The sequence below is a fragment of the Phacochoerus africanus genome, chromosome X, assembly GCF_016906955.1.
Source record: "Phacochoerus africanus isolate WHEZ1 chromosome X, ROS_Pafr_v1, whole genome shotgun sequence".
Taxonomy (NCBI): Eukaryota; Metazoa; Chordata; class Mammalia; order Artiodactyla; family Suidae; genus Phacochoerus; species Phacochoerus africanus.
The window spans coordinates 91,742,877-91,758,309 of record NC_062560.1 but is presented as its reverse complement, the minus strand read 5'-3'; the positions used below and the strand labels follow the sequence as shown (position 1 = coordinate 91,758,309).

Genomic DNA, 15,433 nt, shown 5'->3' with positions numbered 1-15,433 from the left:
GGATACATTTGATTTTATGGTATATTTTATTATATTACACAGTATAGTAATGATTTCAGAGCTTTCACAAACAACCAAAAAGGTAAAATATTTTTTAAATTATGGATAAGAGAGAACTAACTTATTTATAATTTGTAATAGTGATAATATAACCAATTTTGATTGGCTGTTAATGGCATTATAGGACACAGAGATGAAGAGGAGCATTGAAATAATTATAATGTTAGAATATTTAGTCACTGTCTTGAGGGGGCATCATTTTAATTGTGTACAAAATGAATTTTTGGTATTACAAATAATACCTATCTGTTATCAAAAAACAACTGGGAAATAAAAGTTTGACTCTTGGCTCTGTTATTTACTAGTTCCCTGACATAGGACAAATTGCTCTAACCTCTCAGTGTTTGGTTTGCTTCTCGATAAATGTTCAACCCTTTACCTTGAAGGGTTGTTGTGAGGATTAGGTCACTCAGTTAATATAAATAAGTAAAATGCTTAGAACCTTGTTTGGTGTGTATGTGATAGGTACTCAGTAAATAAGTGTTAGTAATCTTTGTTGTTTTTATGAAAATATACATTTCCCTGCAGTGTTACATATGTTGGATATTATCCTTTTTGTTTATTTTTTAAGCTTCGGTGGTTGAACAGTGAGAATAGTATCATAGCATCATGTTCCTTTACATTTCCTTAATTATTAGTAAGGCTGACTTCCCTTCAAATTATTTATTGATTAATTATATCTGTGTTGTGTGTGTGTGTGTGAGAGAGAGAGAGAGAGAATGAGAATGAATTCCCTTTTTATATCTTTTGCTCAGTTTTCTAATATGGTGCCCATCTTTATCTCATTTATATGTGGTTTCAGTATCTTAACGCTTTGATATTTGTATAAGAAGTATTTTCAGACCTGTGATTTCTGTTGGTGACAAAGTCACAGGTACTGCTAACCTATGGGGTTTGTTGCCTACCTTCATAATTGAAGAAAGTACTCAATTTCTGCTTGATGGTAGGGAAAAGAAAGATGTAATTTTCTCCTCCCTCAAAAAAGAAGTATTTTCCCCAGTTTGTTACTGTTTTATTTTTCTTAGAGTTTTATAGATATTAAAATGTTTTAATCTTTAAATTAAGCTTTTAAGTTTGACAGAATTATAGATTCTCATGCATTTATAAGAAAAAAATACAGAGATCCCACATATTCTTTGTTTTCTCTTGGAGGTGACATCTTGTATTACTATAGTACAATGTCACAACCAGGATGTTGATTATCAGTGGTGAATAATTCTCTCACCACTGCATCCCTCATTTTGCCCTTTCATTGCACACCTACTTCTCTTCTACTCCCACACTATATTTAACTCTGGAAACCATTGATCTGTTCTCTATTGTTATAATTTTGTCACTTAAAAAAGTTTTATAGGAGTTCCCATTGTGGCGCAGCAGAAACGAATCTGTCTAGGAACCATGAGGTTTCGGATTCAATCCCTGGCCTCAATCCGTGGGTTGGAGATCCGGCATTGCCGTGGGCTGTGGTATAGGTCACAGATGTGGCTCAGATCCTGCATTGCTGTGGCTGTGGTGTAGGCCAGCAGCTACAGCCCTGATTCGACCCCTAGCCTGGGAACCTCCATATGCCACGAGTGCAGCCCTAAAAAGCAAAAAAAGCAAAAAAAGCAAAAAAAAAAAGATGAATTAAAAAAATGTTTATAGGGAGTTCCCATCGTGGCTCAGTGGGTAACAAATCCGACTAAGAACCATGAGGTTGCGGGTTCGATCCCTGCCCTTGCTCAGTGGGTTAAGGATCTGGCATTGCCATGAGCCGTGGTGTAGGTTGCAGACACAGCTCAAATCCTGCATTGCTGTGGCTCTGGCGTAGGCTTGGCAACTACAGCTCCAATTAGACTCCTAGCCTGGGAACCTCCATATGCCTCGGGTGCGGCCCTAGAAAAGGCAAAAAGACAAAAAAAAAAGTTTATAATCTTTTGGGAATGGCTTTTTTCACTCAGTATATTTCTCTGTAATGAGCCACATTGTTGTGTGTGTCAGTTGTTTGTTTTATTGCTGCATAGTATTCCATGGTCTGGATGGACCTCAGTTTGTGTTAACTATTTGTCCTTAAAATAATTTTTCCACTATAGGTCAGATGCCAGTTTTTCCTTGCTACTTTCTTTTTTTCTTTTTACAGCCACATCTGTGACATATGGAAGTTCCCAGGCTAGGGGTCAAATCAGAGCTATAGCTGCAGAGCACAGCCACAGCCACAGCAATGCCAGATTACATCTGCAATCTATGCTGCAGCTTGTGGCAGTGCCTTTTTCTCGTGTTCTTCTTCTTTTTTTTTTTTTAAGCAAACACTTCCATTTTATTTATTTTTTCTTTTTAGGGCCACACCTGCGGCATATTGGAGTTCTCAGGCTAGGGGCCGAATCGGAGCTGCAGCTGCTGGCCTATGCCACAGCATTGCCAGATCCCAGCCGTGTCTGCGACCTTTGCACCTCAGCTTGTAGCAATATCAGATTCTTAATCCACTGAGTGAGGTCAGGGATTGGACCGGCACCCTCACGGAGACTATTCCCGGTTCTTCACCCGCTGAGCCACAATGCGACTCCTCTCGCTACTTTCAATATTTCTTTGTCTTTAGTTTTCAGAAGTTTAATTATTAAGTGTCTTGGTATGATTCCTATTATTGTGTCGTCATGTTCATTGTTTCTTGTCTCTATCCCCTCCATTCTGCTGCTGAGTCCTTTCACTTAGCTTTGCATTTTGGTTATTGGTTATCTGGTTATCTCAGATTTCTTCTTGGTTCTTCTTTATATCCTCTGTTTCTTTGTAGAGATTTTAACTTCTTTTCTTTCTCTCTCTCTTTTTTTTTTTGCTAAGCTATTTTTTCATGTGTTTGAGATGTGTTTATAATTTCATTTTGATGCATTTAACATGGATGCTTTAAAATAGTCGTCAGATAATTCTAATGTTTCTGTTATCTTGATAATGTCTTTTTAAATTCAGTTTGAGATCTTTCTGGTTCTTGGTAGGATGAGTGATTTTTTTTTAATTGAAGCCTGGACATTTTCCCTTTCTTTGGCTTTTTTTTTTTTTTTTTGTCTTTTGTCTTTTTAGGGCCGCACCCATGGCATATGGAGGTTCCCAGGCCAGGGGTCTAATTGGAGTTATGGCTGCCGGCATATGCCACAGCCACAGCAACGCAGGATCTGAGCCGCATCTGTGACCTACACCACAGCTCACAGTAACACTGGATCCTTAACCCGCTGAGCGAGGCCAGGGATCGAACTGCTACCTCATGGTTCCTACTTGGATTCGTTTGCGCTGAGCCACGACGGGAACTTCCTGGACATTTTCCTTTAAATTTTTTTTAACTTTATAAAAAATTAAAGTATAGTGGATTTATAATGTTGTGCCAATATCTGCTGTACAGAAAAGTGACCCAGTCACATTCTTTTCATATTGTATTATGAGACTCTAAATCAAATTCAAGGCTTTTGTTTTAGCTGGCTTTATTTGACATTTCTCTTGCATAGGAAAGAAGGGTGTCACCTTGTTTACTGTTATGTGGGAGTAGAACTTCATTTTCCCCAGTTGGTCTCCATTGCTACCCAGGGCAAGAGTCTCCTTGTTACTGCTGGACGGGGGTGGGAGTTCCTGCTTCTGATGTGGTTTCCACTGGCAATGGGAAGGTATGGTTCATTAACTGCTGGCAGGGATAACATCCTGACTCCCTACTTGATCTTCTCAGTTACCATCTGACTAGGGTACTGGGACACCTCATATGAGCCTCAGGAAGGTGGAAGTTTAGGCTCCTCACTTGCTGTTGTTCTCTGGTATAGGTGAGGAGTGGGACCACGTTTTTTTTCCTGTGATGTTTAGTTATAGTATGGTGGTTATCATCTAAAAGTTTTCTGTCTTGTTGGTCTGCCCTTTTCTTTGTCTTTTGTCTAGATTGCAGGCTTTTGTTGGGTTTTGTTTGGTTTGGTATATATCCATTGGTGTTTCTGGCTGGCCAGCCTCTTTAACTCCAAGCCTGGGAAATACAAGGCAAAAAGAAAACCTGTGGAACTCATTACCATAATGTTCCTTGGGTCTCAGCTAGTTTGCCTTCTTCTTTCCACCTTTCAGCGTTTTGTATTGTCCAGAGGTTTTAACTGTATGTAGCGAGAATAATAGGGAAAAATAGATTTTCCTAGAAATGGAAATCCTTAAGATTTTAATTTTTATGTTGTCAAATCTCCTATGAGTTTCTCTCTGTGGACTTATTTGTATAGACCTTTTTCATCTTAAGATTCTTAATTCTTTTTGTTCTTTTATAGTTTATATTTTTAGGAATTTTCTGACTGTCTATTGATTACTTGAACATTTTTTAGAATTCTATTATTTTTTTTAGGAATCTTTTCCCCCCCCTAAATGATTAGTGAGTTAAACCATTGTATTTCATTAAATTCTTCCCTTATTGATTTGAGAGTTTGCCTTTCTCCTACACCAAATTATTTTATATGCTTGGTTCTGCTTCTGGATTTCCTATTCTCTTTTATTGATCTGTTCTTTCTTCTTCTAGTATCACCATTTTGTTATTATAGCAGGCCCCACTATCTTGTAGTATGTAGCCACATTCCCCCATTCTGTTAAAAAAAAAATCCTGCCTATTTTCTAGGGCCAACAGTTTAAGATAGTTGACATTTCCCTATGTTCCTAAACATTAAGGAATTAGGCTGACTTTGTTATCCTTAGAGCACTAGATGGAGAAAATTATGATATGGAACCCTATTTCTAGTCCAGTGGTTTTCAGCTGGAGGCAATTTTTGCCCTTTCTCCTAGACAGTATTTGGCAGTATCTGGAGACATTTTTGGTTGTCCAGACTGGGTAAGTGTTACTGGCATCTGGGGGTAGAGTTCAGGGATGCTGCTAAATACTTTTCAGGGCACATAAAAGAAAATTTTGTTGTCTTTGACACATAACACTTCTGACACCAGATATATGGAGGTTCTTTCCACACCAACCAATTCGCCAACTCTCCAGACACCTTCTGGGTGTCCTACAATTCAGTTATGATGCCTACCACCTGGAGCTAGCACAGACCCCACAGGGTAAGGGTACAATTCCTCAAGACTGACCCCTACTTCAGGTGTCACCTGTATTTCTGACCAACTGGCTATAAACTGAGGGTTCCCATAATCCCTCCCTCCCTAAGTTGGTTGATTTGCTTGAATAGCTCGCAGGATTCTGGGAAACATGTGGCTCCCAATTCCCAGTTCGTTATAAATGATACAATTTAGGGAGAGCCAAATAGAAGAGATACATAGGGTAAAGTATGGGGGAGCAGCCCAGCTCTTCCAAGTCTTCTCCATGCATGTTGCCCTCTTAGTATCTCCATGTGCTTGCCAACCTAGAAGCTCTCCAAACCCCTCCATTTAAGGGTTTTAATGGAGGTTTCATTATCTACGCAAAGAATTATCTGTCCCCAAATGTCAGTAGTGCAATGTTGAAAAACCCTGCTCTAGTCCTATAATTAGGAAAATGAGACTTTGTCTTTTAAACCCTTCCTTATTTAAGAGTAAGATTCCTTTAGCCTAAAAGCAAATCATGTTAAATGGCATTTGCTTCCTTAGTTACCTCTGGGTATGTGATTTTTAGATCAGGCCCCTGAAATTATGCCAGTATCTGAGACAGATGATCAAGATTTTAAGATATGGGCATAAATCAACAGTAAATTTAATTAGTGCTCGTGAAGATGTTTCAGTAATGTGACCAGTTACAAAATAAATAATGCAAAAGTCAATAGCTTTCCCATGTTTAAACAATAGTAATTGGGAAATATAATGGAGGAAGTTCCCATTAATGATTTCCACCAGAAGTATGAAATGCTTAGAAATGAACTTTAAAAATGTGCATGACCTATAGGAAGGTAACCACAAAATTTTACTGAGGAATGTAAAAGAAGTCAGAATAAATGAAGAATACATAGGCTCAATAGTATAAGAATGTCATTTAGCTCCAAATTAACCTACACATTTAATGTAATTCTTGTAAAACCACAGTGGGAATCTTTGGGGGAAGGAAAAGGAGGGACTTCACAAGATTCTAAAGTTTAAATGGGGGTTTGGAGTTCCTGTCGTGGCTCAGTGGTTAACAAATCCGTCTAGGAACCATGAGGTTTCAGGTTCGATCCCTGGCCTCACTCAGTGGGTTAAGGATCCAGCATTGCCATGAGCCGTGGTGTAGGTCGCAGATGTGGCTAGGATCCGGTGTGGCTGTGGCTGTGGCTGTGGTGTAGGCCAACAGCTACAGCTCTGATTAGACCCCTGGCCTGGGAACCTCCATATGCTGCTGGAGGCAAAAAGACAATAAATAAATAAATGGGAGCTAAAGGCATGAGACTAGTCATGTCTTTTGTTTTTTTAAGGAAAGGAATGGTAGAGTACTTGTAGAAAAATACATGAAAATATAAGTTTATTCTCTAACTGTAAGTTAAAAATATTTCACTTAAAAATAAATGAATTCTAGTGCTTCAGTAATTGAAACTCTCTTATGGAGCAGGGATAGAAAGAAAAATCAGTGAAAAAATTTTAAAGTACAGGAACAAACCTGGGCTTATGAAGATGACATTTCCAATCTGGAGAGAGAGGATGGAGTAGTGAATAAATAAATTTCACTAGCTGGCTAGCTGGGTGATTTAGGGGGAAAGGGATTATGTTTTGCCTAAAAAGATTAACTGAAAGAAATACTAGGTGAATTAAAGGTAGAAAATGAAACCATAAATATTTAAAAAGCATGGGTGAATACGAAAATAGGTAAATAATATTCCTTGGGTTGGAGAGAGGAACAATTACTTAAGTATAATTTAAAAATATATAATATAGTCAGTCAAATGGGTTCAAAAATAAGACTGTAAAATAGTATAAACAGGTAAGCTGGCCCCCATCTACCCTGTATTACTCCCTCCTCCCTCCCCCGCCCCCTTGGTTCAGCTAACCACTGTCATTGTATGTATCCTTCCAGAGTTTCTTCATGGGTTTGCTAGCAAATACAAATATATATATTCTTAGCCCTCTACCTTTTTAAATATGAATGATAGTATAATCTACACACTAGTCTATACCTTACTTTTTAAACTTACAACTTTTTATGCACTTATTTCAAAGATTTTGTAGTTCTTTTCACATGAATCAGTATATGGAGAGCTTCCTCGTATTTTTTATAGCATCACAGAATACCATGGCATATAGATATGCTATAAATTATTGTCTAGTGCCTTGCTGATGGGTGTTTGGGTTGTTTCCTCTTTTGCTAATACAAACAGCGGTGCAATGGATATCATTTAACATGTCATTTTACAGGTGTATAAGTACATCTTTGTGGATGAATTTCCAGAAGAAGTATTACTGGAAGTATACTTGAAGAAGTATTCAAAAGAGAGATGCATTTATCATTTTTATTTTTTTAAAATTTTTTTATTTTTTTGTCTTTTTGCCATTTCTTGGGCCGCTCCCTTGGCATATGGAGGTTCCCAGGCTAGGGGTCGAATCGGAGCCGTAGCCACCGGCCTACGCCAGAGCCAAAGCAACGCGGGATCCGAGCGGCGTCTGCAACCTACACCACAGCTCACGGCAATGCCGGATCATTAACCCACTGAGCAAGGGCAGGGACTGAACGCGCAACCTCATGGTTCCTAGTCGGATTCGTTCACCACTGCGCCACGACGGGAACTCCCATTTATCATTTTTAAGACATTAGCCACTTGTTTTCCATAGTCGTTATCCCAATATACATCCCATTAGAAATCTTGGAGCCTACCCATTTCTTCCCAGTGTCCTTAACAGAATGTGTTACTAGGTTTTTGTTTGTTTTTTTTTTTTCTTTTTTAAGGCCGCACCTCAGCGTATGGAAGTTCCCAGGCTAGGGGTCGAATCAGAGCCGGCCTACGCCCCAGCCACAGCAACACCAGATCCAAGCCACATCTGCGACCTATAGCATTGGATCCTTAACCCATTGAGCAAGACCAGGGATTGAACCAGCATCCTCATGGATGCTAGTTAACCCGCTGAGCCACAATGGGAACTCCTAGTTTCCCTCCCCAACCCATCTATTAGTAAAATTGCTCTCAGTGTAGTTATGATTTGTGATTTCCCCTAAAAGTAAAGTTGAACACCTTCTATATATTTAAGAGGGAATTTTGAAACATGATATAGACACATAAACCACAAAGGAGAAAATAATGGAAAGATTTGATTACATAAAAAAATACAAACAAAATTTAAAAAGTAAATAACAGACTAAGGTTGGGGAAATATTTGCAGTATTTGACTAAATAGCCTTGATATACATTTTTACTGAAAATTTGTAAGAGGAGTTCCTGTTGTGGTGCAACCGAAATGAAGCTGACTAGGAACCATGAGGTTGCAGGTTTGATCCCTGGCATCCCACAGTGGGTAAGGATCGGGCGTTGCTGTGGCTGGGCTATAGGTGGCTAGGAACTGTGGTATAGGTTGCATGCGGCTCAGATCCTGAGTTGCTGTGGCTGTGGCATAGGCCCTCGGCTACAGCTCCAATTCACCTGAGAACTTGCATATGCTGCAGGTGTAGCCCTAAAAAGCAAAAAAAAAAAAAAAAAAAAATCAATGCTGAGGAGACTGTACTCCAATGAGAAAATGGGCAGATGATGTGAGTAGACAATTTTTTTTTAATTTTAAGTGAGAATTGCAACTTTCTTATTTTTATTTATTTGCTTTTTAGGGCCACACCCATGGCAAATGGAGGTTCCCAGGCTAGGGGTTGGATCAGAGCTACAGCTGCCGGCCTCCACCACAGCCACAGCCACACGGATCCGAGCCACATCTGCGACCTATACCACAGTTCACGGCAATGCCAGGTCCTTAACTCACTGAGCAAGGACAGGGATCGAATCCGAAACCTCGTGGTTCTTAGTCAGATTCGTTTCCGCTGAGCTACGATGGGAACTCCTGAGTAGACAATTTTGAATAAAAAAATTACAGTAGCCATTAAACCCATGATGAAAATTTAGTCTCGCTGGTAGATAGTGAATTATAAATATTAAAATACCTTTGCTGTATTTGGTTATCTATTGGTGCTTCTCTTAAATGAAACATAGGGATATTCCATGATATACCTTTTAATTTTTTTTTTTTTGGTCCTTTGTCTTTTTTTAGGGCCACACCCATGGCATATGGAGATTCCCAGTCTAGGGGTTGAATCAGAGCTGTAGCTGCTGGCCTATATCACAGCCATAGCAATGTAGGATCTGAGCCGTGTCTGTGACCTACACCACAGCTCACAGCAACACCGGATCCTTAACCCATGGAGCAAGGCCAGGGATCGAGCTGTGTCCTCTTGGAGACTAGTCGGGTTCGTTAACCACTGAGCCATGACGGGAACTCCCTCATGATACACATTTTAAATAGTTGGAGATACGTGGTAATGTTCCCAATTCTTTCCCAGGACCTATCCCCTCCACCCCTAATGTCCTTAGATGTTTTTCAGAGTCTAGCATCATATATTGCCATGAATTGTTCACAGCTGTATGCAGGTGGCAATAGATTCAGATGCAGTTACTTGTCAAGCACTTTTTCCTTTTGAAAAGGAAGAAGAATATCTGTCATTATCTATTGGAATCTGGAAAAAGTTGGTTTAATTCAGCAGAAACATTTATTGAGCATTTACTACATTGTGCCGTGAAGAGATAAACTTTTAAGGCTAAACTTTGTTTTCAGTTAACCTATTAATCTTATATGTGTCTTTATGTACTTAATTTCGTATAGCCTTATTTCTTTTATAGTTTTTATTTTAAATTTTATTTATTTTTTTGTCTTTTTAGGGCCGCACCTGCGGCATATGGAGGTTCCCAGGATAGGGGTCTAATCAGAGCTGGAGCCGCCAGCCTACACCACAGCCACAGCAACGCCAGATCTGAGTCACATCTGCCACCTCCACCACAGCTCATTTAACCCACTGAGCGAGGTCAGGGATCGAACCGGCCACCCCCTGGTTCCTAGTTGGATTTGTTAACCACTGAGCCACGACGGGAACTCCAGGAACTCCTATTTTAAATTTTAAAGAGGCCAGGTAATCTGTTTTCTGAAACTTTATTCCAGACTTCTATTTTAAAATATTTTTCGTAGACTCATTATTGTATATTTCCCATATCATGCAATTTACCCATTTAAAGTGTATAATTAATTGGTTTTTACTATAGTTGTGCAGCCATCACCCAAGTCGATTTTAGAACATTTTCATCAACCAATTAAGAAACTGCATACCCATTAACTGTCACCGTCCATTCTCTCCTCACCCCAGTTTTGGCAACCATAAATCTGCTTTCTGTCTCTGTAGATTTCTCTGTTCTGGACATTTCGTATAAATAGAATCATATACATATATGGTATTTTGTGATTAGCTTCTTTTACTTAGCTTAATGTTTTCAAAGCTCATCCATGTTTTAGTATGTATCAGTACTCCTCTTCCTTTTGATGGCCAAATAAAATTCCATTGTATTAATGTATCCCATTTGATTCATCCATTCATTAATTGATATTCATTTGGATGTTTTCCTTCCACCTTTTTCTGTTAGGAATTATGCTGCAGTGAACATTCGTGTACATGTTTTAGTTTGGGTATATATTATTTCTTTTGTTTGTATACCTAGGAGTGGAATTACTGGGTCATATGGTAGTTTTATGTTTAACACTTTGAAGAAGGGCCATAAGGTTTTCTAAAGAGATTATGCTGTATTATATTCCCCTCAGCGTTGCATGAGGTTTCCAATTTCTCCATATCTTTGCCAACACTTGAAATTATCTGTCTTTTTGATTATAGTCATTTTGGTACATATGAAGTAGTTTCTCATTGTGGTTTTGTTTTCCAATTCCCTAATGACTAGGGACATTGATTATGATTTCAAGTGTTGAATGGCTATTTGTATCAACAACTTTGAATGTTTCTGACCAGTCTTTTATAGTTCTTGTCTTCCTCTGACCACAGCCTAGAAAGAATATTTACTTTTAAGGATTTCATATCCTTAGGTTTTGCTTACCTGGATAATCTAGGATAATTTCCACATATCAAGTTAGTTAACCTTGATCTCATCTGTAAAGTCTCTTTTGTCAAGTAAGATATCATATTCACAGAATCTGGGTATTTGGCTGTGGCCATCTTTGGGGACCACTTTTCTGTCTTCCATACCATTTTAACAATATAAAATTTTCTGATCCAAGAACATGAGGTCTTTCCATTTATTTAGGGTATTTTTAATTTCTTTCAATAATGTCTTGTGTTTTCTGGATACAAGCCTTGCACTTCTTTTGTTAGATTTGTTCTTAACTATTTGATTCCTTTCGAACAATAGTAAGTGGAATTATATTCTTAATTTCATTTTTGGATTGTTCATTGCTTATGTAGAGAATTTTAATTTATTTTTATATTGATCTTCTAGCCTGCAACTTTGCAGATTTTTTTTTTTTTGTCGTTTGTCTTTTTAGGGCCGCACCCGCAGCATATGGAGATTCCCAGGCTAGGGGTCAAATCAGAGTTGTAGCTGACGGCCTACACCACAGCCACAGCAACTCAGGATCCGAGCTGCGTCTGTGACCTACACCACAGCTCACGGCAACGCCAGATCCTTAACCCACTGAGCGAGTCCAGGGATCGAACTCAAAACCTCATGGTTCCTAGTCGGATTCATTTTCGCTGAGCCACGATGGGAACTCACAGAATTTGTTTTGTTCTAATAGATCTTTTATGGATCCCTTAGAATTTTCTGTATTCATGATCATGTCATCTGTTAATAGAGATAATTTTACTTCTTCCTTTTCAATCGAGTGTCCTTTATTCATTTTCTTGCCTGATTGCCCTGGCTAAAACTTCCAATGTGTTGTTGAAGTGACAAGAGCAGACATCCTCTTTTTTTGTTTTTGATGGCAGTGGGAAAGTATTCATGTAAGCATGTTAGCTGTGGGTTTTTCATGAATGCCCTTTATCATGTTGAGGAAGTTTCTTTCTCTTTCTAGTTTGTTGAGTGTTTTCCTCATGAAAGGGTTTTGGATTTTCTCAAATGCCGTTTCTGCTTCTACTGAGAGGAACACGTGGTTTTTAAATATCATTCATATCTTAAACGTCACCCTTTTAAAGTGTAAATTTCAGTATTTAAAAAAAAACGTATTCAAGGTGTGCAGCTGTCCTCACTATGTAATTCCAGACCATTTTCATAGCCCCCCAAAGAAATCCTGTTGCCTTTAGCAGTCCCTCCATACTACCCCCTCCTCCTAGCTCCTGGCAGCCACTAATATACTTTCTCTTTATGGATTTGCCTATTCTGGGCATTTCATATTAATGGAATCATAGAACATGTGGCCTTCTGTGTCTAGCTTCTTTCATTTAGCATAATACTTTCAGGATTTATCCGTGGTGTAGCATGTATCAGCACTTAATTCTTCTGATCCTCAGGAGAGCTCTTCAGCCTTCTCTTTCCTTGGTTATCTCTGCTAACCTAGCTGGCCTGCAGCCTAAATTACTGCTCCCATGAAGCTACTTACTTCCTGTTAATTGTTTACCACCAAAACCTCTATTTTTTTTTTTTTTTTGAGAGAGAGTCCTTTGGCTTAAACTTCCTCTCATTCTTTTTCAGATAAAGTCAGTTCTTTTGGACATAGCTGCATAGCTTGGGAACTCTCTGTTCTTATATGCTCCCTTTATCCCTGGGTAAAATCTTTGAACCAATGCTTTGGGTGCTGGGCAGTGACAGTTGCCTCTGTTCTTCTTGCTTATCTCTTCGGGCATTCAACCTCAGCCCTGCGAGGGAGCTAGGACAAAGCAATCAGAGTGATTACTGGGGCTCTAGCATTTTCAGCCTACTGCGCCTGGTGTAGAGCCTCTGCCCTATGAGTGGGGGCTGACTGAAGGAAAGAAGCCCCCCTAACCGCTGGCTGTACTCATCAGGTACTCACTAGGTGCTGATTGTACAGCCCTTTAATTACGTATGGGAGGTGATGAGAAATGCTGGCTGCTTCTCCTTCTAAAGAGATACTGTATTCCTTGGTTGGGAGCTGAGGGAAGAGGGAGTCCAGGCTTCTTGGCTGCTCCTGCCTAGAGTGTAGCTTCTCTCAAGGTTAGCAAGGCGATGGAAAGAAGGAACAGAGTACATTTTGTTTATGCCACAGAACTCTCATGGGTAATACTGAATTTTAGCAGATTTTCTTGAATTTATTTGGGGTATACCTTCAGGACAATTTCCAGAGATTTCAATTTAAATATATATATTATTATTATATTATATGATATCATTATATATAATAATATTATGTATAATACTATTATATATTATTATATTATTATTATTATATTTATCATAACTGGTTTATATATATATATATATATCACAATTCTGGAAGTGGATCCCCGTCCTATGTTGCTTACTTTTTTAGTCAAGTAGAATTTCTTATGATGGCGCTAGGAGGCTGGCTGTACTAAGCAGTACCAATGAATTGTTTTTTTTAATCAGGCTTTTACTATGTCGTATTTATTAAATATCAGGGCACTTGATTTTTCTTGCTTTTTTTGTTTTTCCATATAAGTGAAATCTGTTATAATGGTGTTTTACTTGTTAAAATTCTTTTTACTGACATAGTTGTCTGTTTGTCAATTAAATTTAGGTTTGGATCCAGCATCTACTGCTGTTGCCACTACTAGGTCAAGCACCATGCTGTTTACCTCATTTTCAAATGCTTCATCCTCCACTGCTGCTACTGGGATCTCATGTAAGTTACTGGTTGCAACGAAAATACCATTATTTCACGTCAGGCTACTTAACTCATCTTGCCAGTATAAGCTATGGATTTCCTACATCTCATAAATTATTATGCTTGATCCCATCTATAACTGCTCATATCAATAGTAGCTTTGCTTAAGAACCTAATTGTCATGGCTTTTGCTGTGAATTTTATATTAACATGATTATTACAGCTTAATGTGATAATTTTAAGCATATTATTCATTAACATCGTAATGTTTTGAAACAACTTGAAGCTAATGGGAGTAGGAAGAGTGGGAGATTTGCCAAGTATGTCTGAAGGGAAGAAGTCTTATTATCCATGTGAATAAGATACAATGGGAGGAGTTCCTGTCGTGGCACAGTGGTTAATGAACCTGACTAGCATCCATAAGGATTCGGGTTTGATCCCTGGCCTCTCTCAGTGAGCTAAGGATCCGGTGTTGCCGTGAGCTGTGGTGTAGGTTGCAGACATGGCTCAGATGCAGTGTTGCTGTGGCTGTGGTGTAGCAACTACAGCTCCGATTCAACTCCTAGCCTGAGAAACTCCATATGCTGCGAGTGCAGCCCTAAAAAGACCAAAAAAAAAAAAAAAAAGATACAATGGGAAATAAATGTTGGAGCCTTGATGGGTTTTATTCTTCTATATAGACCAAGTTTGTGGTCCTTCAATTTTACCTATCAGAAGTGTTACATGACAAAAGGACCAGCTGTAGTTTTGAGCTTTAATTGACACTATATGATGTCTCCTGTTCTTTGCCCTTGAAGATGAACATCTGGGTGCTTTGAAATGAGAAGCAGAACATTAACTATCTTGTAACCTCAACTTCTTTGCTACACATCTTCCATTAGTAGAGTAATAGCAGATGTTGAGGATATTGAATTCTGTTATGTATCTTTAGGCAGTTCTTTCTGACAGGTCCGTATAAGCAGCTTGTGCTCTTGAGCCCTTTCAACAGTGCCATGATATTTATCATTAGATTTCATTATTGTAATCCTAGCAGTAATCTGGTTCTCCCAAAGCCCTGTTATTGTGAGACTGTCACCATTCCTCCGAATAAAACTTACCGGGAATGGCTGATGCCAAGTCAAGCATGCAGAATGGTGGCCTACCATTCCCATCCTCTTGTGCAGTTGGCATAGCTGAATGTTAGTTGAAATTGCTGATTACCATTGTGGAGTTGTATTTACTTCCAAGTAGAGACAGTTACAATCTTGAGACATAACTGAGATTCTGGAAACATTTTGATATATGTAAGCATTAGCCTTCTCAAGTATAACAGATTTGTGAAAATGACCATGTCTGAGGTTGGGAGTTAAAACTATTGAATGAATTCCATTTTTAATCAAAGGCTTGACTTGTGGCCTTTGGCAGGCTTTTTTTTCCTTCCTCTCTTTGATGTCCTTGCCTACAAAATGAAAAGAAATCTTGACCTCAGTATTTTTAAGTTAACTTTAATGAGGTATAATTTACATGTCATAAAATTTACTTATTTTAATTATATAATTCAGTGATTTTTTTTTTTTTTTGGTCTTTTAGGGCTGCACCCATGGCATATGGAGGTTCCCAGGCTAGGGGTCAAATGGGAGCTGTGGCTGCCGGCCTACACCACAGCCACAGCAACTTGGAATCCGAGCCTCATCTTCGACCT

The 15,433-nt window shown here is 38.8% G+C and overlaps 1 protein-coding gene across 1 annotated transcript in view; it reads left to right on the top strand.

Moving 5' to 3' along the window:
• The window catches only part of NUP62CL (nucleoporin 62 C-terminal like), an 84,953-nt gene that overhangs the window by 19,405 nt on the left and 50,115 nt on the right, over positions 1 to 15,433 (top strand). The window contains exon 5 of the mRNA XM_047764240.1: positions 13,666 to 13,770. Within this exon, the coding sequence (XP_047620196.1) occupies positions 13,666 to 13,770 (105 nt within the window). The remainder of the gene's footprint in view (positions 1 to 13,665; positions 13,771 to 15,433) is intronic.